General features: G+C 41.5%; 1 protein-coding gene across 3 annotated transcripts in view; it reads left to right on the forward strand.

The window, feature by feature from the left end:
• Positions 1–26,864, forward strand: part of GNPTAB (N-acetylglucosamine-1-phosphate transferase subunits alpha and beta) — an 83,848-nt gene that overhangs the window by 15,558 nt on the left and 41,426 nt on the right. For all 3 annotated transcript variants that reach the window (XM_027541979.1, XM_027541981.1, XM_027541980.1), the window contains exons 2-4: positions 16,598–16,683; positions 24,793–24,912; positions 25,961–26,002. In XM_027541979.1, the coding sequence (XP_027397780.1) occupies positions 16,598–16,683; positions 24,793–24,912; positions 25,961–26,002 (248 nt within the window). The remainder of the gene's footprint in view (positions 1–16,597; positions 16,684–24,792; positions 24,913–25,960; positions 26,003–26,864) is intronic.

Genomic DNA, 26,864 nt, shown 5'->3' on the forward strand with positions numbered 1-26,864 from the left:
AGTATGCTTTATAGTGGTTGATATGAAACCATAGGGTGCAAGTGCCATATTAGTTTAATACAGCCTGCACTTTACAGTAACATATGTTATTTTAGTTCCTTATGAAATGTAACAAACAAGCTGTGATTGGTGAGGTATATTCATAATATATCGTTTTAAGTCCTTACCATCTTTAGATGACTTCAGTCTCGTGATCCACATGCAGTATCTTTAGCAGGTGATTAGTCAGCCTGCGTGTGATTCATACATACACTAAATTAAGCAAGGGAAAAAATGATCTTTCAGAAATGTTACATCTAAGTCACCCCTGTGCTGGGGGAGGGTGTGATTTTGTGATCAGATAAAACGAATTCTGTGATCGGACTAAAAACTGTGTTGTGCCCTTTAAAATTGCTTCCTAAAATTGTTTCTTCTTTTAGGTTCTAGTTTATCCCCCCTTCATTACCTCTTTCCATTAACTTCATTTCTGTTTCTTGACTAATTATAAATTGGATAAAGTTTCTTTACCAAATTTTCCTGAGTCCGTTCACTCAGCAGAGATCAGTGGAGGTACTCACCCTGGGCTTGGTACTATACTGCCTAAAGACACAAAGATGGTTCCTTTTCTTTTTTGCTGTTGAGGACCTAACTGTCCAGTCAAGCCAAGCAAACAAACTTAAGATGCATTGTGATAAATTAAGTTGAAGAGCTAGGCCTGGGTGTCAGGGGAAGTTTTTCATCTGAGCTTAATTGTGAAGGAGATGGCTGAGGGAAGAAAGGGGAGCCCCCTTGCTACTCCCCAGCCCCCTTTTAAGTGAAGGAAGCCCGGGGTGTAAAGATGTGGGGTGAGAGGTAACTCTCACCTTCTAGAACAGAAGTGGTCCTTGTGGTGACCCAAGGACGAAAGAGCAGATAAAACCAAGGAGGGTCTTGGAATGCAGGAACAGAAAAACCAGACCCTTATTGTCCTTCCCTCCCCCATGTGGTAATTATTAATGGATTTCAGGTTCTCCTGAGCAGTGTAACTTGTCTCCCCTCCTACCCCATAGGGAGAAGATATTTGCCTGACTCTTTCCCCCACCTAGTATATGTGCCTCATCCAATCAGCAAATGACCTACAAGACCCCTATCCCACTCGTTGTATCCTGGGTATAAAAGTGGACTAAGGACCCCTGTTCAATGTCAGTTCTCCCTTGAGCTGGCCCACTGTTCTAACAGTGTCTCCCAGTCTTATTTCCCTCCTCTCTGTCTCATGTCTGGAAACTCTTTTCCAACCTGCGCCTGGACCACGACAGTTCTGAAGGGTCGTAGAGCGTACCTGGGAGTGATGCTGAAGAGGCAGGCAGTGGCTGGTTTAGAACTTGCCTATAGAGTGACTCCAAAGAATTTGGATTCCTCCTGAAGAAAATGGGGACCATTCAAACGGTTTTAAGCGATAGAGCCATGAGTCAGATCTGTGTTTAAAACGGTTGTTCTGAGGTAACACGGATGGTGAATTGCTGGCAGGCTGAGAGCTGGGAGCTGGAAACTGTGGGACGTAATAGGGATCCAGGAGGTCCTGCCACACTGGGTGTGGTGTGCAGAGTCAGCGGGCTTTGTATGTCGACTTTTTAAATTATTTATTTTTGGCCGCACTGGGTCTTTGTTGCTGCACACAAACTTTTCTCTAGTTGAGGTGAGCAGGGGCTACTCCAGTTGCGGTGCACGGGCTTCTCGTTGTGGTGGCTTCTCTTATTGAGGAGCACAGGCTCTAGGGCCAGCGGGCTCCAGTGGTTGTGAGCATGGGCTTAGTTGCCCCAAGGCATGTGGGATTGCACCCCTGTCCCCTGTGTTGGCAGGTAGGTTATTAACCACCGGACCAAGTTGGCTTAAAATGAAAATCATTCCTTCTCTGGGATGTGTAGATCGGAGGGGAGTTGGCTTCTCTAGGTTGGGCTTGGTTGGCTCTGCTCCACATATCTTTCATCCTCCTGGGACCAGTGGGCCAGCCTGGGCATGTTCTTCTCAGGGCAGTGTGAAAGGCACAAAAACCAGGCAGATACTCCCAAACCTACCTGAGGCTGAGACGCAGAATGGGGGCACTCACCTTCTTTTGTTCCTTGAACACATCAGATTTGTGTCCCTCTTAGGACCTTGGCACTGTTGTCAGCCTGTGGAGCACTGTCCACAGACCCCCATGTTCCATATGTCTCAGCTCAGAAACTCCTTCTTGGATGGGCCTTTCCCACCACCCAGCCTAGAGCAGCCTCTTTTCCTAGGTCACTGCTGTTTATAGTCCCATGTTCTTCTTTTTTAAAATAGTACTTAGTTTCAGTCTGAAAATGTTTATGTGTGTATTTAATGTCTCATCTCTCTCTCTCCGCTCTCTAGTATGTAGGCTCTGTGGGAGGAGGGTTTCTGTCTTATTCACCACTGTATCCTCAGCCCCTGGAATAGAGCCTGGCACTAAGAGGTGGAATGCAGAGAGATTCTTTCTTCCTAGTATCTAAACATGGAAAGGTCCCCTGAGTGATCAGTGTGCAAAGTGAACCTTAATGGAAAATATATAGGTTTAGTTGATATTAGTTGATATGTAATTATGTTAGGGATCTTCAGAGAAATGAAACCAGTAGGATGTATGTATGTATATATGTACATGCATGCTCGTGGGCACGTGTGTGTGTGTGTGTATGGAAATAGACTTATTATATGGAATTGACTCACAGGATTGTGGAGGCTGACAGGTCTCCAGGATCTGCATTAGCAAAACTGGAGACCCAGGAGAGCCAGGGATGTAGCTCCAGTCCAAGTCCAAAAGACCCAGGAACCAGAGAAGCCAATGGTGTAGTTCCTACCTGAAAGTTGGCTGCACAGAGACCCAGGGAGAGCTGATGTTTCAGTTCAAGTTCGAAGGCAGGAAAACTGGTGTTATGGCTCAGTGCACTCAGATCAGAGGATATTCTCTCATACTCAGCTTTTTTGTTCTATTTAGGCCATCAACTGATTAGATGAGGTTCATCTACATTAGGAAGGAGGGCAAGCTGCTTTACTAGTCTAATTTCACCTGAAAATACCCTAGTTGAAGTTTCTTTCTATTCCTAATTTGCTGAGGTTTTTATTTATTTTAAATAAAAAATGGGTTTTGAATTTTGGGTCAAAATTCAAAAATGGGTCAAATACTCTTCCTATATATATTGATAGGATCATAAGATTTTTCTTCTTTTACCTACGAATATGATGGATTACATTAATTGATTTTCAGATGTTGAACCAGCATTCAAAAACATGTATCTAGAATAAATCCCACTTGGTTATATTATATGATTCTTTTTCTGCATTGTTAGATTTTATTTCATAACAGATTTTCACATCTATATTCTTGAAAGTTATCAGTTTGTAGTTTTCCTTATAGAATGAATTAGAAGGTATTCACGCTGGTTCTGTTTTTCTGGAAGAAATTGTAGAGAATTGGTGTCATTTCTTCTTGAATGTTTGGTAGAATTCACCAGTGAACCCATCTGGGCCTGTTGCTTTCTGATTTGGAAGGTTATTACTTATTGATTCAAATTATTTAATAAGTAGAGGCTATTTAGATTATATATTTCTCCTTGTTTGAGCTTTGGTAGATTGTATCTTTCAAGTATTTGGTCCATTTCATCTAAGTTATCAAGTCTATGATCATAGAATTGTTCATAATGTTCCTTTATTACTCCTTTGGGAGGAGTATTGTAGTGATTTCCAAAATCGTGTGGTAAAGCACAAACAACAAAATTTGCATTTTAATGATTTTTAAAATTATTTGTTTGGCTGCACAGGGTCTTAGTTGCAGTAGATCTAGTTCCCTGACCTGGGATCACACAGGCCACCTGGATTGGGAGTCTGGAGTCTTAGCCACTGAACCACCAGGGAAGTCCCATTTAAATAATTTTTAAGTGTATCAACAACTCCATGGCATTCATTACATTTACTTTGTTGTGTAATTGTTACCACTGTCTGTTTGCAAAAGGTATCCAGGACCCCAAACAGAAACTTAGTAGTGAGTAGTAACTCTGGATTCTCCCCTTGGGCCCTGGTAACCTTTAGTCACTTCCTGTCTTTATGGATTTGCCTATTCTGGACATTTCATGTAATGGATATTTCATACACTATTTGTCTTTTCTTGTTCTGGAGTTTCTGCCTGTTTTTCAGTGTTTCTGAGAGGATGAGAAATTGGAGTTGCCACTCTGCTGTTTTGCTGAGATTCTGTTCCAGGATGATAGTTTTGGTTGTTGTTTTTTTCACATAATATTTTATCAGACATTTCACCATTTAACTAGTCTGTATGTTCCATAAAGGAAGACCTTTTGTTTTGGTTGTTGCTGTGTGTCAGAATTTGGAATGGTGCCACATAATATCCACTCATTGACTGAATTAAGTTACTAATTTTTAGCAGTTTAAGACCTGCATAATTTTTAATAGCTTCGTAATATTTGTGTGACTGTACCTTAACTTACTTACCCAATTACCTATTAATTATTAAAACTATCTTCAGGTTTTATTTATATAAGTAATAGTGATTATCATCATATTTATACAGAAGTCTCTGGGTACACCTATGTTCATTATCCTGGCACGTATTTCTAGAAGTGGAATTAGCCAGAACAAAAGACAGGAGCATTTCTTTGTTCATTTGAATCATATTGCTAATTGTTCCTCAGGAAAGGGTTTTTTAAATGACTTTACAGCCGTTTAAGTGGCACCCCACTCCAGTACTCTTGCCTGGGAAATCCCATGGACGGAGGAGTCTGGTGGGTTGCAGTCTATGGGGTCGCTAAGAGTCGGACACGACTGAGTGACTTCACTTTCACTTTTCACGTTCATGCATTGGAGAAGGCAATGGCACCCCACTCCAGTACTCTTGCCTGGAAAATCCCGTGGACGGAGGAGCCTGGTGGGCTGCAGTCCATGGGGTCACTAAGAGTCGGACACGACTGAGTGACTTCACTTTCACTTTCACAGCTATTTAAAAATATATAACCTTCTTGCCTAATTTATGACTTCTTTGCAAAGCAAACTCGTAAAAAGAGAACTCTGCTTGGTGAATTTTAAAAAATGTTTTTATCCAAGTAACAGTATGAGATTAAAATTCAGTTGTTGGTGGAGGTGAGTTGCAGTAAGCACCACAAGCAGATATTTTGTAAAACTTCTTGTCTCATTTCACTAAACTTTTTTAGGACAATTAAATTTTACCAAACTAAAGAGGTAAAACTTAGTTTAACTAATTTTGACTTCTTGTTATAATAGAAATATTTACCAGGTTCAACTACACTTTTATGTATACTTTGGATATATTTTTCACATGATATATTGTAATTGTTTCATATTTGTCTCCCTAATAGGCTGTGAGACCCTTGAAGGACTAAATATGTTCAGTGTTCTTTCATTGTACTACCTTATATTTCCTTTAGTACTTTGTAGTTATTAGAATAGATGGATTTATATCAGGTCACTTGATTTTTTATAATGCCTTTTGGGATAAGGGATTATTATTTTAATTTTACATTTGGAACTTACAGGGCTATAAGTGTCTTGTCTAAAATCACAAAACTGGGGGCTGAGGTCCAGGCCTCCTTTTGTGACCAGAACTTAATCTTTTAAGGAATGAAAAGCTGCAGTGCTGTCCAAGAGAACATTGTGCCGTGTGGAAATGGTCAGTAATTGTGAGCTGTCCAGTGCAGTAGCCACTGACTACCTGTGGCTGGTGGGCACTTGAAGTATGTCTAGTGTGACTAATGTGGTGAGTTTTAAATTCAGCTTAGTCTTAATTTAAATAACTATGCTTGGCCAGCGGGGATACCATTTTTTTGGACAGTGCAGGTCTAAACTCCTAGGTAGAGTAACTGTTTGCAAGGACATGCTAGCAGGGCACTGGGTTTAAAGTGCCCCCCACCACCCCCCTAACCCCCCCGTACAATTCTGTGATCCTGTAACCTCTGAACTATAAGACAAGTGAACCTGCATATATGTACCCAGGAAGTTGGTTTGAATACTCCTGAAACCATCTTTGGTATAGTTATTTTTTCCCCCCTTTTACTTTTATTCAAGTGTGGTTGAGGAGATTATTTTTTGCCGTTTAGATAAAACTTTTTATAGTAAAGTGTACTGTCAAAGGTTTAACGTTCTTAATTCTGTGTTTTATTTACTTTTTAAATAGTGGATCTTCTTAATTTATTTGACTGTGTCCAGGCTTTGTTGTGGCATGCAGGATCTTCCTGCAGCACCTGGATTCTATTTGAGGTGCACGGGCTAAGTTCCATGGTATATGGGATCTTAGTTCTCCAACCAGGGATCAAACCCACGTCCCCTGCATTCCAGGAAGGATTCTTAACCATTGGACCACCTGGGACACGCAAAGACTTAATTCTGTGTTTTAATACAGTTCCTTTATTATTTTGTCTCCTCTCCCCTCAGTGGCAGTCCTTTCTCTTTGTTTCTTTTTTTGCTGTTGGTCTTAGTTCCCTGACCAGGGAGTTGAACCCAGCCCCTTGGCAGTGAAAGCTGAGTCCTGACCACTGGACCACCAGGGAGGTCCCTCTCTTTGCTCCTTTAGTCCCTTAAAAATCTCAGCTTTCTCTGCCAGGAAAAGGAAAGAGATTTTGTTAAGCTATTATGTTGAACCTTGTCCTTGATTATTCCTTTTCTCCAACAGTAATCTATTTTCACCTGTGTTCATTTAAAAGCTGAACAGTAAATATTCATAAATCATTTCATGCAAGTCAATGATTAATCCTTAACAGGATGTCTGCTCCCTGAGAACGAGCCCTGGTTCCCATTTTGTGCCCTTTAAAATGGTCAACAAATGTGTGTTGTGTGTCTAATTATGTGAAGAATTCACAAAAGGTAGAAGTGGTCTAGGAAAGTATCTTTGAATTTAATTAATGTTTGAGTAAATAGTGGTCATGCGTCTTGGGCTTAGATCATTTCCAGTATGTGAAAAAGGAAAACTACTCCAGTTATTAAAACCACTCCAGTTATTTTAATAACCATTCAATGCCTAATATGAAATGGGTTAATCTCTTGTTTTAGCCACTTTGTGTTGAGAAATGAGATCAATTGACTGTGTCCTCCCAAAATCTACAAGCTGAAACTTTATTCCCAGTGTGATGGTATTAGGAGGTGAGGACTTTGGTGATTAAGTCATGAGGGTGGAGCCCCTATGTGTGGGATTAGTGCCCTTATACAACAAACCCCAGAGAGCTCCCTTGCCCCTTCCAACATGTGAGGTGACAGAGCATGATGACAGCCATCTGTGGACCAGGAAGCAGGCCCTCACCAAACAACAGTCTGCCAGCACCTTAACCTTAGTCTTCCCAGTCTCCAGAACCTTGAGAAATTGCTGTTGTTTGTGAGCCACCCAGCCTGTAGTATTCTGTCAGAGAAGCTCTAATGGACTGAGGCAGGAAAATGAGCGTGTTTCATCAAATGTGATTAGAAAACGGCTGCTGGTGATGAGCAGATTTGACTTTCTGATTGGTATCAAAGGAGAAGGTTGATTACTGGAAAAAAAAAAAAATAGAACTTAGAATATCTCTTAAGTTATCTTGGTCTCTCATTTAGCACCTGTTAACACAAAGTATATTTGGTTCTCAGAAACTGTGAAGAACTTGCAATTTAGGAATATTATAAACTTCTGATGTGGTTATCAATGTATGAAAATCTCTGTCAGAGTTACTTAGAGTTCTTGCTGTTTGAGATTGGAGGGTCTCAGCATCTTAAGTTTTATAAGATTGCATGTCACATTTCTACACTTCAAATGCTGAGAAGGGGACATGTGTTTTAATGGAGAGAGTTTTGCACCTTGTGTGCTGTCATTTCTGTACCTCCGGCCTTTAGCTTTTACCTTGACTCTTTGGGACTGGATCTGAAAGCAGGAAGTTCTGATGGGAAACCATGGAGCGGTAAGCTGTTCTAAGGTGTTTTGCCTTATAAAACTAGTAGCCATAATCACTCATTCTAGAAAGTTTTATTGATTTTGTGCCAGGCACTGTGCAGGGTTGTGGGACTAAAAACAGAGAGAGATCAAGTTCCTGGATTTGAGTTGCTCGCAGAGGTGTAGACAGATATTTAAACAAGTGAACAGCTTATACTGTATGTGGCATGTAAATGCTGTCTCTAAGAGACCTGCGAGCAGTTGGCAGGAGTATTGTGCAGCTCTGTTGGATTTGCATGTTTCATCAAAACAATCTTGTGAACTAGGTGCTGTTGATATCCTCATTCTATAGGAGAAAAAGTTGAAAATGGAGAAGTGCCCTGGATTTTATTATTAAAGGCCAAATTTAAACTCATGTCTTCTGATTGTAAATCTTATGGTCCTTGCACTGTATACCAGTTCCCTTCTTAAAAATTACTTCCCTCCTCCTCTTTTTAAAAAAAGGTTTATTTTTATTTATTTGGGTGCACTGAGCCTTAGTTGCTGCATTTGGGATCTTTAATCATGGCATGTGGGATCTAGTTCCCTTGACCAGGGATCGAACCAGTTTCTCTGTATTGGGAGCTCAGAGTCTTAGCCACTGGACCACCAGGGAAGTCCCCCTTCTTCCTTTCCTTAACTGGGAAACCCCCAAAGGATTACAGAGCTGGCACTTCATTCTCTATGATCCTACCACACACGTGCATTCAGTCCTCTTACGGGACCATCAAAGTCATCAGCAAAAGTGTGTACCAGTTTTAAAACTGAAGAAAATCTTACCAACTGAAAATTTTAGCATTTGTGGGCAAAAACCCTGCTAAAGGACTATTAGACATTCTACAAATGTTAAGGAGAAACACAACTTTTGTTATGTGACTTGTGGTTATTTATAAACATGCTGCTGCTGCTGCTGCTGCTAAGTCGCTTCAGTCGTATCCGACTCTGTGCGACCCCATAGACGGCAGCCCACCAGGCTCTCTGTCCCTGGGATTCTCCAGGCAAGAACACTGGAGTGGGTTGCCATGTCCTTCTCCAATGCATGAAAGTGAAAAGTGAAAGTGAAGTCGCTCAGTCGTGTCTGACTCCCAGCAGTCAGACATGGGCTGCAGCCTACCAGGCCCCTCCGTCCATGGGATTTTCTAGGCAAGAGTACTGGAGCGGGTTGCCATTGCCTTCTCCATATAAACATGCTAGGGAAACAGTTTTGGGCCATCGAATTACAAATGGTAAACATACCAGTCTCAACCGGTTAAATGACCACATTCATGAATGTGTATTTGACAAAGCTGGCTCTGTGTAAATAAGCATCGGTGGGGCAGCCGGGTAACAGCTGGGCAACGCTGAGAGAGCCTGGGCCAAGCTAAACAGGAACATGGGCTACAGCCTTGGGTTGATTAAATCTCAGCACCACCACACACACTGCTTCTTGGCCTGGAGCATCTCTTTGGGTCACTGTAGTCCCTGCCTCACAGTTGGTACCTTGTTTCAGGGATTCCAGAGGGAGGGCATGGTGGCACGATGGAGCTTGTGAGTGTGTGTGCACGCCCTTTCTCCTCTGCGGTCAGCACTCAGACTCACTTTGGCTGCCATTTTGTAAAACTAACCAGCAATTGATCTTGAATACCTTGGATGCCATGATTATTAAAATGAAGTCTTAAAAGTGAAAAACATTTTGGATTAGTAGAATAAACTACCTTTAGATGATTTTTAGATAAATTATTAATAATACATTGTTTATGTGTTATTTCAGAGCTCATGTAGTATTTCAGAGCTCATGCAGTATTTTAATAAATAGCATTTTAGTTTATCATGTCTTAAATTTTTACCAGTGAACTACAGAGAAAAGTACTCTGAGAAGAATAATGTAGGGGTGTGTGTATCTCTGTGTGGAATAGCTCAAAATGGCAAGTAGGACATTTTTTGAAGGTTAGTGTTGTATCTTGTATTTTTATCAGATGAGTTTCCCATAAAATTTTTGCATTGCTACCAACATAATGTTTCAAATGTCTTGCCATTATAAAAATGTTGTTCAGGAAGTTACGCTTGCTTCCCCTTGTTGGCCTTTCATATCTATGTGCCTGTCATTGGTTTGGTGCTGTTTGATATCAAAGGTGGAACCCATATCTCCTTCTCTGGGAATTGCAAGTCCAGGTGGACGGACCAGTTGTCCACTGGGCACAGCACGCTCCCTATACCTTTTATTTGCCCATGTCATGGGAGAATCACCGTCCTGCTCTAGCAGCACAGTGGATTGATGAAATAGATTAAGTACTTAGTTCCTAGTTGAGGAAGGTGAGGCCCACACATTTGTAGCTTACCCAGCATTTCACAGCTCCCAAGCCAGAGAGCAGGGCGGTTCTCTTAGGAGTCTCCCAAGTTCTCAGATCCAGCCTTCTCTTACATCACTTCTGCAGTAGCTAGGTAATATTTACTAAGAAGAAAATGGTATATAATGTGCTGGAAATGAGTTTATAGTTAACAGAACTGTAAGTCATTCTCTCCCCTCAAGCAGTTTGGCCTGTCAAGATGCTAACATGGGATGAAAGACAAGTAGCAATAAAGAAGCTAAATGACGCAAGGCCAGAGGTTTTACAAGGCAGTGGGCAACCGATTTCCAAATAAGTGATAGAGCTAGAAGTTATTCAGTTCTGAGAAGGAAGCATTCAGATTGGGCTAAGAATACAGAAAGGCTTTGCGCCAGAACAGAGGCTTGATTTTATGGTAGTCAGTGTTTCTCTAACCTATTTGTCTTTTGTTTACTGCTAATAATTGCTGAAAACTATCTAATTCCATGTGTAAGCCTTTTTTTTTTTTTTTTGGCTTCCTTGTTGTTTGGAAGGTGTTCATATTTTTACAGTTTACCCTAGGAACAAACAATTTTATAATTGCACAAATTTCTACTCTTGACAGTATTAAGAAAATAATTTGACGCTAACCCTTAGATGAATTTTATTTGATTTACAAGTTTCCTTTTTTCATTTCTCATAGAGCATAATACTCATTCATCTAAAAAAGTTTGGAAAGATTTTCATAATAATGTTTAGTTGACAGGAATAGCAGAAAGGGAAATGGTTATGATGGAAGAGAATCAAGTTCAAATGTTGATGGGCTTAGGACCAAGGACAGAAGACCCAGAGAGGAGGTGAGGACAGGAAGAGGCCCAGTGTCCTTATGGAGCTGACATGTGGACATAGGAGGACACTCTGATAGCCACACAGTTGGGTGCCTCCTTAAGTCTAGACTTTTAGGAACAGCAGGGATTTCTAAAACAGTTTGGTCAGGCCCCCTTCATTATACAGATGAAGGAGTAGCCAAAAAGGCTAAATAACTTGCTCAGAGTTATTCATGTGCTTCCCAGGGCATGCTAGTGGTAAAAAACCCCACCTGCCAATGCAGGAGACCAAAGAGTCGCAGGCTTGATCCCTGGGTTGGGAAGATCCCCTGGAGGAGGGCATGGCAACCCATTCCAGTCTTCTTTGCCTAGAGAACCCCATGGACAGAGGAGCCTGGGGTGCTGTGGTTCCTAGGGTTGCAAAGAGTTGGACGTGACTGAAGCAGCTTAACACACATGCATGCAAAGGTCACTCAAAGTGACAGAGCTGGGATGAAAACCTGCATCCCAAGTAATAACCCAGCATTCCTTCTGTCTCCCCCAAGGTCTAAGAGTAGAGAACTCTGCACTAGAAGAGTGTTCCTAAATGTGTTAGAGAAGGACCCTTCGCTGTTGCTGTTCTTTCCAACATACTAGAGTGGTTTGGAGATGGTGAGATTAGTTTATCTGATGAAGGAAGGCATGTTATGTTCACATCAGCACATCAGCATTGCCCAGACATTGGTGAAGCTCGTGCTCTCTGCTGTTTTCTCCCCACCTTCCAGGTGGTCCTACTAACTGAGGACAATTATATTGAGCTTTATTTTTTCGTGGCTTATTTTACAAGAAAAATAGATATACTGGTTGTCCTTTTGCAAGCTACTGAGGAATATTGATGGAGAATCACTTCCTTTTGAGCTCATAAGCTGATACGGATAAATACAATTGTATTACTGAATATAGATACGTAGTCTGTTATATATTTAGCAAAACAGATGGCATTTCTTAGCTATGTGCTTGTCATTGGTTCGGTGCTGTTCAATATCAAAGGTAGAGCTCATTTCTCCTCCTTTGGGAATCAGCAAGTCCAGGTGGACAGGCCAGTTGTATGCACTTACAATCTCAAGTATACCATGACTAAAGTGGGACTCTCGAATTCCACCAGCTCTCATCCCTTCTATACTTGCTCCTCCCATGTCATTAAATGGCCCTAGTCTGTGTTCAATTACTCATTCTGCTGCTGCTGCTGTTGCTGCTAAGTCTCTTCAGTCGTGTCCAACTCTGTGCGACCCCATAGACGGCAGCCCACCAGGCTCCCCCGTCCCTGGGATTCTCCAGGCAAGAACACTGGAGTGGGTTGCCATTTCCTTCTCTAATGCATGAAAGTGAAAAGTGAAAATGAAGTCGCTCAGTAAGTGTCCGACTCTTCATGACCCCATGGACTGCAGCCTACCAGGCTCCTCCATCCATGGGATTTTCCAGGCAAGAGTATTGGAGTGGGGTGCCATTGCTAGAAACGCTGAAAACCTAGCCATCGCCTTGATTCTCTTCTCCTTCACTCGCCTCTCCCGTCTGGGAGCAGATCCCTCTACCATTCCTTGTTTCCCAGTTGAACTGCTGACAGACTTCCGCTCATCCTTTAAGACTCTGCTAACGCTGGAATCAAGATTGCCGGGAGAAATATTAATAACCTCAGATATGCAGATGACACCACCCTTATGGCAGAAAGTGAAGAGGAACTAAAAAGCCTCTTGATGAAAGTGAAAGTGGAGAGTGAAAAAGTTGGCTTAAAGCTCAACATTCAGAAAACGAAGATCATGGCATCCGGTCCCATCACTTCATGGGAAGTAGATGGGGAAACAGTGGAAACAGTGTCACACTTTGTTTTTTTGGGCTCCAAAATCACTGCAGATGGTGACTGCAGCCATGAAATTAAAAGACGCTTACTCCTTGGAAGGAAAGTTATGACCAACCTAGATAGCATATTCAAAAGCAGAGACATTACTTTGCCAACAAAGGTCCGTCTAGTCAAGGCTATGGTTTTTCCAGTGGTCATGTATGGATGTGAGAGTTGGACTGTGAAGAAGGCTGAGCGCCGAAGAATTGATGCTTTTGAACTGTGTTGTTGGAGAAGACTCTTGAGAGTCCCTTGGACTGCAAGGAGATCCAACCAGTCCATTCTGAAGGAGATCAGCCCTGGGTGTTCTTTGGAAGGAATGATGCTAAAGCTGAAACTCCAGTACTTTGGCCACCTCATGGGAAGAGTTGACTCATTAGAAAAGACTCTGATGCTGGGAGGGATTGGGGGCAAGAGGAGAAGGGGATGACAGAGGATGGGATGGCTGGATGGCATCACTGACTCAATGGATGTGAGTCTGAGTGAACTCCGGGAGTTGGTGATGGACAGGGAGGCCTGGCGTGCTGCAATTCATGGGGTTGCAAAGAGTTGGACACGACTGAGCAACTGAACTGAACTGAACTGAACTGAACGTTGCTTCTAAAGGGCAGTCTTTCCCGGTGTCTTCCTGAAAAGAGTCAGGTGCTCCTTCAGTGCAGCTGTAGCCTGCGATAAAGTTCTTTATTAAAAATAATCAACTGTAATTCCTTGAAGTCAGGTAACTTAGCTTAATTCTCTTTGTAAATATGGTACCAGACACATTAAACTCAACACACTTTAAAATTAGTTGTTTTATTTATTTTTTGATTTTTTATTCTTCTAAAAATTTTTTTGGGCTGTGCTGTGCAGCATTCAGCATCTTAGTTCCCACATCTGGGGTTGAACCTATGCTCCCTGCGGCGGCAGTGCGGAGCCTTGACTAGCTAGACTGCCAGGGAAGTCCCTAAAATCAGTTGTTTTTAAATCAGTGGTTTGAGTGGGAGAGTTATTAATTTGTGGTGTTTATGAAACATCCCAGTGAAGTGATGTTGTAAAGGTAGGCAGAGGCCAGGTCTTGAAAAGTCTGAATGCCAGAAAAAGAAGCTAGTAGCAGTTGTAGCTCATTTGGGTCCACAGGGCCTTCAGTGTAGCCAGCTGTTGTCATATGACTGCATTCTGGCCAATAAAAATGGAAGGTATACATGCAGCTTCTGAAAGTCTCCTTAAAAGAGGGGCTTGTCTTCCCTCGCTCTCCTCTTCTGTTGGCTGGAGTGATATCTAAGTGACCAGGGCCCCCACAGTCATCTTAGTGTATCAAGGCCACATACTAGGGTTGGTAGAGCAGGACCCCAGAAGAAGCCTTGGTAAGAGCGAAGGCCTTCCCGGAAGAGGAGCAGAATGAAAGGGCACATTAAAAGATCAGATAGATGGGATTGAGCTGGCAAAGGAGACTGAAAAGGAGCCACCAGAACGGTGGGTGGAAAACCAAGAAAGTGATTCAAGAAGGAGGCACTGAGTGACGCTGCCAGCTGAGTAAGATCGCAACCAGGAAATTGTCATTGGGTTTGACGAAGTGGAAGCCTTGGTAGGGCAGTGAAGTGGTGAGAGCAAAAGTGGTGCTGGAGTGGCTGGAGGGTGGGTAGGAGAAGTCTCTCTGAAGATAGCTGCCCTTAAAGAGACAGAAAGTTCAGAGTAGAGTGACTAAGCTGGAGGGGGTTTGGAGGGGAGGGAATGTTTCCCTGAGATGCTGGAATATGCTGATATGCTAATGGGAATAATCCTATTGAAAGGGAAAGAGAAAGAAGACAAGGTCTTGAGAAGATGAGTTGATGAGATCCAGACAGAGATTGAGTGTTTGCAAGGATGGGGGACACTTTCTCTGTCGTAAAGGGAGTGAAGAAGAAACTGGGGCACGTGTGTAGGTAGGTTTATAGATTTGGGGTGCACGCATGAGGGAGCTTTTATCTAAAGCTTTCCATTTTCTCCTGAAATGTTGAGCAAGGTCAGCTGAAACCTCCACAGGTTGTGAGGTCACCATCCCCCATATCTTGTCCATCTCTTCTGTTGTAACTTGTGTTCTGTGCTGTGAAAAGTTCCCTGTGTTTTAGATGGATCATGTGGCTGCCTTGAAGTCCTCCAGTGCCCCTGTTTCCCATGGCACACATGGCAGGTCCCCTTCAGGGGACCCTTCCCCAGCCGCATCTCTCTTTAGGTACTCTGTGCTCCAGCCAAAGCCACCGGAACAGTTGCCCTCAAACGACCCCCATTGCTGCCTCTCAACCTTTGAACATGCCCTCCTGGCACTGACCTTTTCTCCCTACCTGGTGAACTTGTTCTCCAGGACCCAGTCCTCATATCACAATGCACTAAATCCCTTTGACTCCCCTCCCCCTTCCACAGGCCAGAAGCTGTAGCTTTTATTTACATAATTATATAAGTATCCTTTTGAATTTTTTTTTTTAATTTTAGTTTTTGGCCTTGCCACACGGTATGTGGGATCTTAGTCCCCCAGCCAGGAATCAAACCCATGGACCCCCTGCATTGGAAGCACAGTCTTAGCCACTGGACCACCAGGGCAGTCCCGAACTATCCTTGTACTGTAGCTCATTCATTTGGATGGAGCACAGTATAGGGCAGGCACTGAGTGAATGGATGAATTTTGATTGCTTTACCTGTTTCTTTTGCAATTCTTTATTTAAAAAAATTTTTATTGAAATATAGTTGATTTACAATGTTAATTTCTACTGTACAGCAAAGTGATTCAGTTATACATATGTATACATATGCATTCTTCTTCTAAAAATTCTTTTCCATTTTGGTTTATCATAGATATTGACAATAGTTCCCGGTACTATACAGTAAAACTTTGTTGTTTACCTGTTCTATTTATATGCTCTAACCCAAATTCCCACTCCATCTCTCTCCCACCCCCTCCCTGGTATATATATAAAACTGCATTTTTTTTTTTTATCCATGCATCTGTTAATGGATATTAGATTGTTTCCAGTCTTGGCTATTGTAAATAGTGCTGTTGTGCATGTATATTTTTGAATTATATTTTTGTCTGGATATGTGCCCAGGAGTGGGATTGCTGGATCATATGGCAGTTCTATTTTTAGTTTTTTGAGGAACCTCCTTGTTTTTTTGAGGAATCTACTCTTTTCCATAGTGGCTGCACCAACTTAGATTCCCACCAGCAGTGTGGGAGGGTTCACCTTTCTCCACACTCTGCCAAGCATTTGTTATTTGTAGTCTTCTTAATGATGGCCATTCTGACTGTGCGAGGTGGTATCTCATTGTAGTTTTAATTTGCATTTCTCTAATAATTAGCAGTGTTGAACATCTTTTCATGTGCCTGTCGGCCATCTGTATGTCTTCTTTGGAGGAATGTCTATTTAGTTCTGCCTATTTTTCAATTGGATTGTTTGTTTTTTGTTGTTGAGTTGCATGAACTGTTTATATATTTTGGCAATTAAGCCCTTGTTGGTCACATCATTTGTAGATACTTTCTCCATGTCCATAGTTTATCTTTTTATTTTGTTTATGGTTTTCTTTGCTATGCAGAAACTTGTAAGTTTAGGTCCCAATTGTTTATTTTTACTTTTATTTCTATTGCCTTGGGTGTCCTTTAGCAATCCTTAATGAAATTAAGATGAAATGAAAGTTATATACTCTCAATATTTGATGCAAAGTAAACATTGTTTCTTTTTCTTTCTTTCCCTAGGTGGTTCTGGAATGGAGCCGGGATCAATACCATGTTTTGTTTGATTCCTACAGAGACAACATTGCTGGGAAGTCCTTTCAGAATCGGTGAGAAGAGACCACTTTTGGAGAGTAGCTTATTTGGGCTCAAATGATAAGTTGTGAAATCACCCATGCTTTATATGGAACAGTTGAAGGGGCCTTTCCAAGTTGTAGATATGATTTAGCTTGTCACACGTGAAGGAACCTTGTAATCCAACCTCACGTTTCTAGGGATGACAAATTTAAGTCTCAAAGAGCAATCCTGCCTTGCTGAGTATTGAGTACTTTAAGTTACATGAGCTCACTCTGTCCTTGACCCAGTTCTGTGAGGTAAAGATAATTCCATCCCCCTAGGATGAGAAAGCCAGATGGCTACTCTGTAGCCAGTTCCAAGCCCCAGCCAGTTTGCCCATCACTGTGTTCATAACCAGGGCATCTGCTGTGGCATCCACCAGGACCCTCACACGCCCTGTGGTCACCACACCTTGCTGCCTCGCTATGGGGAGGAGCAAAGCACCTCACACGTGGGGTCTTTTTCTCCTTAAGGCCAAGCTTCTTGGTGCAGCCACTCCTGAATGCTGCCTTCACCCTTCCTCTTCCTTGGAGATTTCTTCCTGCCTCATGAGGCAGACCTCAGAGTGCAAGCAATCTTTTCCAACATCCTCCTTTCCTCTCGCAGCTAAAGTGAATCACACAGGCTCTTTTCCTGTTTTGCCTGTAAAACTGTTACTTACATTGTTTTATATCATAAAAGCAATATATGTCTGTGGTTGAAAACAGTTCAAGCAGTACAGAAAAGTAGAAAGGAAAGCCTATCTCTGTCTCATTCTGAATTTCCCCTGACCCAGAGCAACCATGGCAAATGAATTTTTGTTTTGGATTCTTCTGGTGTCTGTCCTTTTAACCTAAAAAAAAAAAAAGAATGGAAAACAGAATTGTCTCCTTTTTGGCTTACTTTATGCAGTATCTGTTGACTCCTTTCCATTGTAATGGTACAAGGCTAGTCACTGTAGGGCATGGAGCAGGGGGTGACCAGAAACAAACATGGGGTAGCCAATAAAGCACGTTACCCTCTTAGAAGACAATTATGTAACTATCAAAGACCGTAATCAGAAATTTCCCTAGGTCCTGACTGTTTATTTTCCCTGGAGAATAAACTCCATGAGTCCTTCTCTTTACCTTCACTGAACCAGAAAACCTAGTAAAAGTATAACTAGTAATTGGTGTTGATTGGTGCACCTCGAACATTTTCTGGGAGTGCCTCTAGACTACATCAGCAATTTATACGAAGCTCTTGTTTCTGTTTAGAATTACTGCCTGGCGCCTCCATCCACTTGTTAGGAGTACCTATGTGGTTCCTATCAAATAAGTAGTTTTTATAAAAAGCTATGCCAATTAGTTCTAGACATATGCACTATTATAGTCCCGAACATCTCAGCAAGGAAGGGCTGTGGGATCCCTTGAGTTCACTTAAAGCTTTACTGTTTAGTCCTTAAAGCATCCTGTGTATGAGTGGCATCCCTGAATTTGCTTCTTCAATTAAGGTTGAATCTTTGAGCCCTACTCTGTTTTAGATGCTGAGATCTGACTCTCTACTGTAAAGCATTTTGCAGTTACGTAGGGGAGATAGCTTATCAACAAGTACCTGAGGAAGTAGGGAAACTCTAAATCTTTCTCTTAGGAGCTCTTAAAATAGCAGTTTCCAAAGACACAGGGGGTGGGGGGCAGTGAGGAGGGGGGCAGTGGAACCAAAGCTACTTTTATAACAACACTGAGGTGTTATTTGCCTTTTTTATTGCGTTGACATTTGCACTCATCGTGTGAAAGCCATGGTGGGTAAAATTGCAACACCATCACCATTGATCTGCAGGAGTCAGAAAAATGCTGAGTTTGCTTAAGAGTGTTCCTGAAACGTCAATTTGATTATATCTTGGCCCTGTGAGTACACATTTTCTTAATGTTGCGTGTGATGCAATGGAAAGCACACTGCAAGCACCACATGGTGCCTGTCTTGAGGAAAAGCCCTCATGCAGTTGTTTTGAGTTGCAACCTGAACTTGGTTTATTTCATGGATCACCGTTGTTATTACTTGAAAGGACACATGGCAGGGTCAGTACTCAGGCTTGGTTATATTTGGCAGGTATTTTCTTTGCAGTGAACAAAGCAATCCTGTGTTTTAAGGGAAAGAAACAAAGTCATTATTGCCAATGATAAAATTTGAGCTTTCAAGTGAAATTAGAATTTAAGAAAACTTGTTTCCACCCCTGTGAGCCTAACATTTCACATTATTATATAAAGACTTCTTTGATTAGATTTGCAGCATTATCCAAGAAAATCACATTTGTTAATATTATGTAAGAAAATTAAGGAAATACGTCACCATGTGGCTGAGCTGCATAACTCAGTAAGCTTTTGTTTTCCAGATAGCCAATGTATTGATGTTATAGAATTTTACACAGATAAAAAAGCCGTTCAGTGTGCAAGAAAGACCAATGAATTTTAATGTAAAAGCACAAAAAGTTCATTAATATGGTTTCAGATTATACATTGCAGCTGATTTTTAAGAAACTACCACTTACTTTGGTGTGGTATCAAATAATATCCACCACTATTTGAAAAGGCTATTAAAATACCCCTTCCCTTTCCAACTGCGTGTCTGTAAGCCTGAGTTTTCTTCAACCCAAACAACATCTGGGAACAGATTGAATACTGAAGATTGAGATGCTTCCTTGCTTCTCCTAAGTCATTAAAGAGATGTGGAGAAATGTAAAGCAACGCCTCTCACTGAATTTTTGTTTTGTTTTTTGAAAAATACTACTGTTTTCATTTAAAACAGCACGTGAAGGGATTTACTGTTGTTTTAAAATGAATTAATATTTTTTGAAAGTCTGACTAACTTTTGAAAATGGCAAGTGTGGGTATTTACAAACTATAAACAAGCTTTGGGGCTTCTTAAGAATTTTTGAGTGTAAAGTGTCTGGACCCTAAAAAGTTTGAAAATCATTCCTTAACATAGCAGTTCTCAAGCTTCAGTGTGCAGCAGAATTCCACAGAGGACTTGACAAAATGGAGTTTCTCCCCACCTCCAGAGTTTATGCATCTGTAGGTCTCAGGGGTACAGAGAATTTTCATGTCTTAAAAAGTTCACTGGTGATACTGAAACTCCTGGTTTGGTGACCACACTACGAGAACTGTTGCAGTAACGGATTCGTAATGAGACATAATTTTCCTACTTCTCCAGTTTTTATTATAAAACAACGCTGATTGTCCTAAGCAAAGCTCAATGTGGCTGTCTTTTTCATCCCAGCATTTGTGAGCACTCAGCCTCCTCTGTCTGATGCTGTGCTGCATGCTGATGGTGCCTCTCAGCCTTGACAGAGCCTCAAAGCTTTTAGAAGGAAAACTAGCTCACACAGTCTAGATACTGAGGTCAGCTCTCTTAATCATGTTCTCTTTCTAAAGAGTATGTGTGTGTTCTCAGTATTTCTTCTTATAATTTTGTTGTTGTTTGGTTGCTAACTGTGACCCCCAAGGATGGTAGCCCATGATGCTCCTCTGTCCGTGGGATTTCCCAGGCAAGAATACTGAAGTAGGTTGCCATTTCCTTCTCCAGGGGATCTTCCTGATCCAGGGCTCAAACCTGAGTCTCCTGTATTGCAGGCGGATTCTTTACTGCTGAGGAACTAGGGAAGCCCCTCCTAATTTTAGGTTGCATTAAAATGTAGTTTGATTTTTATGCAGGGATATTTCAAAATTACCTAATTTTGATGATGACAATAAAAGGTAATATTACATGGATGTTGATGGTTGGATAGCTCTCCAATTCAGGGAACATGAACTTCGGCAAACTCTGGCAGATAGTGAGGGACAGGGAGGCCTGGTGTGCTGCAGTCCATGGAATTGCAAAGAGTCAGACATGACTTAGCAACTGAAGAAAAACACCTTAACATCATATGTTCTAGTATGTTTTTAAATAGCCATAATTTTTATAGGAAGTTTTCAGTGTTTTGCTAGTGTTTCTGCATGTCTTTTTAATGTTGTCCCTGAATGAAAAAAAAAAAAAAAAATCCCATTCTATATGCCAGTATCAAGTGAATATATAAATTATGTACTGCTACTAATTGTGAGGTATTAAATTAGGGGCTCAGTTTTGTCATCTCTAAAATGCAGATATTAGATTAAGTGTAAAATCTCTTCCAGCTTTGGTTCTCAGATGCTATTTATGTTCTAAGTTTTCTTCTCTGCTTTATGGAATGTAGAACCAAGGGACTATTAAGTGCCTTCATATTCATTTAAACTAAAGTGATTAAAATAAGAGTGGTATCACTGTTACCACGGCTTTGGTTCTGAATCATAGATCACTTACTTAGTCTTCAGCTCTAAGATAAAGGCTTCCTTCTCATCTGGAGACTAAGATAGTGGTCTGTGGTTAGAATGAAAGCCTCAGACTCACTGTGACCATGTCTAAGAAGTAGAAAAACAACTGACTCACTGCCCAGGGGCAGATCACAGGATCTTCTCAGGGTTGTCAGTTTAACACCAGAGAGTTAGGTTGATCATGTAATACAGTCTTACTAGAAGAGCCAGGACGTAAATGCATTATATATTTAATGTTGCTTTCCTTGGTTGAGCTTGTAGAGATAATCTGTTGACTATTAAAACAATCTTTAATAGCAGATAGTTACTTGTACAGGAAAACTTTGGAATGTGCATATTTCTCCTTCCTTTTTAAAAGCCTTTCTAAAATATGTCCCTTAAGTGGGATTTTTGTTGTTGTTAATTGGTCTATACGTAGACCACAAGATCCCCTGGAAGAGGAAATGGCAACCCAATCCAGTATTCTTGCCTGGAGAATCCCATGGACGGAGGAGCCTGGTGGGCTACAGTCCACGGGGTCGCAAAGAGTCGGACATGACTGAGTGACTTAACTTTCACTAACTTTAACTTAGACTACCTGTGACCTAACTTACATGTGGGTAATGTGAAGCATTTTTTTTTAAATAGAAGAGACAACTGTTTATGTTGAGGGAATGAACTGATAGTTATTTAGACAGTAAATACATATTAAACCCCACTGTGTCTCAGGCACTATTCCTAGGCACATAGTATTGAACAGGAGGAACTCATTGACCTCACACAGAAGTGATATTTTAGTGGGGGAGGCTTTTATTTATTTATTTTAATTAAAAAAATGTGAACTGTAATCTACATAAAAGTCAGTAGTTCTCAAAGTGGGTTTCTGGACCAGCAGCATTGGCATTACCTGGAAACTTGTTAGGAATGCAGTTTCTGGGGCCCCCAATCCAGACCTAGTCAATGAGAGACTCTGTAGATGGAGCCTAGCCACCTGTCCAGCAAGTCCTATAGGTGCTTCTGATGTCTGCTGACATTCGGAACATCCATATAGAAACATGCAGAAGAAGATCAAGAGAAAGTAGTGTTTGCATATCATGACAGTAGGGAGAGAGAGCCTGAGAGTGTATGGGAAAGAGAGGAAGGAATTAATGAAGATGGGCACAGAATGTGTGACACCCATTTCTGCCTTAGAGCTGCTCAGTTTAGTGGAAGACAGAAAAATAGCACAACCAGTATGCTAAGGACTCCTTGGAGAGTGGAGTACAGTGGAAGCTGCCTGTTAAACGGTACATTTTCTTTGTGAGAGGTGAGGGAAGAGGGCGTTTGGGGAATGAGGAAGTAGTTAAAAGAAGCAGGAAAGAAAGGATATTCTAAGCAGAGGAAGTGTGTTCAAAGGTACAGAAGCCTGCAGGCTCTTCCCTGTTTGGGTAAGGGCATATAGCTCGCACGTCTGGAGCACGAGGTATGGATTATGAAGTTTAGATTTCATTCTGCAGGCAGTGATGCACCTTGATGGGAGGACTCGTAGATGTTCAGCTGTCACTTGTGCCTGAGTATGAGGTGGTTGATTCCACATTTTTCCCTATGAAACTCTGGGTCCCCTGGTACCTCTTTGACTCTTGTCTCTTCTTAGGTTCTTCCCTTTGCTCTTGTTTGTCTGTCACACTGTTTGTGTGTGTCACACTGGCCTCTCATTCTTTAACCATGCCAGATAAGCAGCTGCATCAGGGCCTTTGCACAGGACATTTCCCTTCTCTGGGCTCTACTTGCCCAGTTGCCCACATGGCGGCTTCCTCACTTTCTTTACCTCTTTGCTGAAATGCCAACCTTTTCAGTAAGGCCATCTCTGATCTCCCTATTTAAAACTGACTCCCCCCCGCCACACGTAAGACCTAGACACACTGTATATCCCCCTTTTCTGCTCCATAACATTGAATATCATCTGACTTCATTTATTTGGTTTATTTCCTGTCTTCACCTTTCTAGAATGTAGGCTTCATGAAGGCATGCATTTTGGTCTGTGCTGAGTCCCCAGCACTTAGAACAGTGCCTGGCACGGCATATACTAGCACTCTGGAGATAGTTCTTCAATCAGTGGATAAATACTTCTTTCATCCAGTCATCTCATCTTCTTTTAAGCTAGAAGTGATTATCACTCTATTTTCTTCCTTCCATAATTTGAATGATTTATCCCCCAAACAGCATTATTTCTCCCTGAGATTATTAACCTGTGGCCAAAACAGATTGTTAAACATTTTAGTGTTTGGAGCCCTTTGTGCGCTGGGGGCCCGATCCTGTGCCTGACCTGTGAGGAAGACAAAAAGGAGGGTAAACTTGGGTCCTTGGCCTAAAAATACAACAACCCCCCTCACACCCCCTAAAAAAAATAACCCTGAAAGTGTAGTGTTCCTTGGAAAAGATCAAACCTGAAACAGAATCATCCAAAATATGTCTTATATTACCATGAGCTCTGTAGTATAGTTCCAGAGCAGGCACTGAAAGATGGGTAGGATCTTGGTAAGCTGATGAAGGAAAGGAGGAAAAACTTTTTAGCAGGGATTAAATCTGAGATGGAGCTTAGGACAGTCAGGGATTAAAAGCCTGCCTGACATTTGGGCTTCCCTGGTGGCTCAGATGGTAAAGAATCTGCCTGCAATGTGGAAGACCTGGGTTCGATCCCTGGGTTGGGAAGATCCCCTGGAGAAGGGAATGGCTACCCACTCCAATATTCTTACCTGGAGAATTCCATGAACAGAGGAGCCTGGCAGGCTACAGTCCCTGGGGTCGAAAAGAGTAGGACATGACTGACTAACTTTCACTTCACTGACTCCTAAGGTCAGGGGTATGATAGATAGTAAGGGAAAAATCGAGCAGGTTTGGGAAGGTCTTCTATGCTAGTGTCTCAAGTAAGTCATCAAGCTCCTACCTGCCAGGCACAAATCCTAGTCTGCAGGGTACTTTAGGGAACAAAGCAGATGCGATTCCTGCTGCCCTGGAGCTTACATTCTAGGGGAGGCACAGATGAATTACCAGTATATGTAGCATGTCAATTATTTAATATGTTAGGAGATTACTGCTATAAAAAGGAAAAAAACAGAGTCCAGCAAACAAGATTGGGAGGGGCCCAGCTTGGTGGCAACAGAGAATGGGAAGTCTATAGCGTTAAATGGGTAGGTCTTCGTTGTGGAAAGTGAAAGTCGCTCAGTTGTGTCCGACTCTTTTTGACCCTGTGGCCTATACAGTCCATGGAATTCTTCAGGCCAGAATACTGGAGTGGGTAGCCTTTCCCTTCTCCAGGGCATCTACCCAACCCAGGGATCGAACCCAGGTCTCCCGCATTGCAGGCAGATTCTTTACCAGCTGAGCCACAAGAGAAGCCCCAACATTGTGGACTGCTGGCTGACTTTTTGGGGGTCATTTTGTTTAAGCTTCTAATTTCTTTTCTGTGTTTGGCTGCATTTGTATCCCAGCTTCCTCATTTGCTAAACTGAGAAAGTAGCAGTTTGAGCTTCTAAGACCTCCTCTACAGTCTTAAAATGGAAAGGACAGCAGCCTCTTTACAGGGTGGTTGTGATGATCAAATGATGCAAAACTACATCAAGTGTCTAGTAGAATACAGCTCACAGAAAAGGTCCTCAGTAAATATTACTGCCCAAGCCCCAGTTTCAGAACATGCAAGTTTATGATATGCACCATGGTTGGATTACCTTTTTGTTGATATTCTTCCATAACCTCTGAGATTAATTCCTGTATGCTCTTCGTATTCCCAAATATATTGGAAAAATGAGTATAAGCCGGAGGACTTACGGGTTTCCCTAGGCTCTGTCTGCCCATGCCGATCGACGTGGTTTACACCTGGGTGAATGGCACAGATCTTGAACTGCTGAAAGAACTGCAGCAAGTCAGAGAACAGATGGAGGAGGAGCAGAAGGCAATGAGGTAAAACCGATTGGATTGTTAGAGAACAAAACACAGCACGTTCTACAGTTATAAGTAACAGTACATTTCAGAAGGTAAGACGATGGCTCACACTGTTGTTCAAATAAGAGTCTGCATCTCAAGTTCATGCCGTTAGAGGATTCTGGCAGTCATGTATCCGACCCTTGTTTCTTGGTGCCCAACGAGGACTTAGCCACTTTGGCGAGATCTTGGCCTCACCCTGCCAGGTGGCCGCTGTCTCATGAACGTGATGCTGTAGGTCTCTGAGGGCCTAAAGGTGGAGGAGCCACCCAAGGGAGCCCCGGTCTTCCTCCTCATTTAGCCTGAGTCCCAGGTGTGATAGTTTCATGAAGTGAGGTTTTGTTATTCAAGACAGCTAGATTAGTCCCTTGAAAATAAAACAGACCTGCAGACATAACTTTTCTTCCATTTGATAAAGGTAGTAAAAAGTATATTTGTTACCCTTTTTAATATCAAACAGTACACTATGGAATTAGAAACCTGGGTAGTTGTTTTAATGGAATTTTGATTATTTTATTTACTTTATCTGGGAAAAATACAGTGGGTTTCTGGAGAACCTTCTGAAACAGGGGTCTGGCTGATGTAATTTCCCCTTTGATTCCTCAGGAGTATTTATTGGCAGTTCCCCTATTCATTTCTTTGTAAATGTTATGGGTGCACCCCAGTTTCAGGTCTTTGGCCCTGTTATACTGCAACACATTTGTCTGTCTCTCTCTCTGTTCTCTCTGTGCATGAAAATGACTTTGATAGCCTCGTACCAGTTTTACTAGTAAAATGTAAAAGCTTATGTTTTAAGTAAATTTTCCTGGTTACTATGGATGGGACATGATAATATTTGTTGATCATATCCTATTAAAATGTAGAATTTATTATGCATAAATATTACACACAGTACAGTACTTCTTAACCTACTGGTTGGTCCTTGTGGAGTAACCAGGAAAATCAATGTTGTTAAGTTCCCTCCTATTCTCATTTAAGGCTAACACTTGTCCATGCGTGTGTAATGAAATCTGTTTCCTTTCACTAGAGAAATCCTTGGGAAGAACACAACAGAACCAACCAAGAAGAGGTAAGCATTTTGATTTTCCTCTCAGGAGTGAAAATCAAAGGAGTGAAGTGAAATGTCCAGATTTTTCTCCCCTGCTTTTGTTGGCTACACAGTATTTTTTATTTTACTGTGTTGCTCCTTTTCAGTCACTCTTCTGCAGTCATTCTTCCCTAAATTAAGTGCATACATCAGATGAGAACACAAAGGCAGAGTTGATTGAGGGCTCTGATTATTCTTGTTGTAGGTAACCAAAGCGTTATCGTCTCTAGATGCATTAGGTAACGTTTTTCTTCTTTGCCCTTTCTATTCATCAGTCTTGATGTGCTATTCTCTTGGTCCATTCAAATCTGACTTATACTGTTTTCATTTATAGAATCTGTGTCCATTGTTTAATTATGTGTTCAATGTATATTTCCTTATCTTTAAAAGCCAACAGAATCATATGTCTTACATCTAAGGATTTGGGAAGGAGATTTAACCCAATGACAAGAATCAGATTATTTCTCTTCATTGGAATCATACCTGACACTAAATAGGCCCTTAACACAAGACTGTCTCACGAACAAGCGGAAATCTGGTAACTGCCACTTGCCCACTGAACCATCAGACTTAAAATAGAAGAGTTATTCTTAGAAGTGATCCAGAAGTGCCTTCTGAATCACCTCTTAATGTTAATTATGTTTATTTATTTATAAATATCTATTACTAATACTGTTATTTTTAAATGACTTTTAAATTAAAGCTGTGATGCGACATTACAGAAAGGTTAAGAGGAAAGAAAAGAACAAGCTCACATAATTCTATGGCCCTCACTCCACAATTATGATCATTTTCTTATTTCCTTTTCATGCACATTTTTATAGTAAACAATTTCTAATCTGTA

Source organism: Bos indicus x Bos taurus, chromosome 5, assembly GCF_003369695.1.
Source record: "Bos indicus x Bos taurus breed Angus x Brahman F1 hybrid chromosome 5, Bos_hybrid_MaternalHap_v2.0, whole genome shotgun sequence".
NCBI classification, from domain to species: domain Eukaryota; kingdom Metazoa; phylum Chordata; class Mammalia; order Artiodactyla; family Bovidae; genus Bos; species Bos indicus x Bos taurus.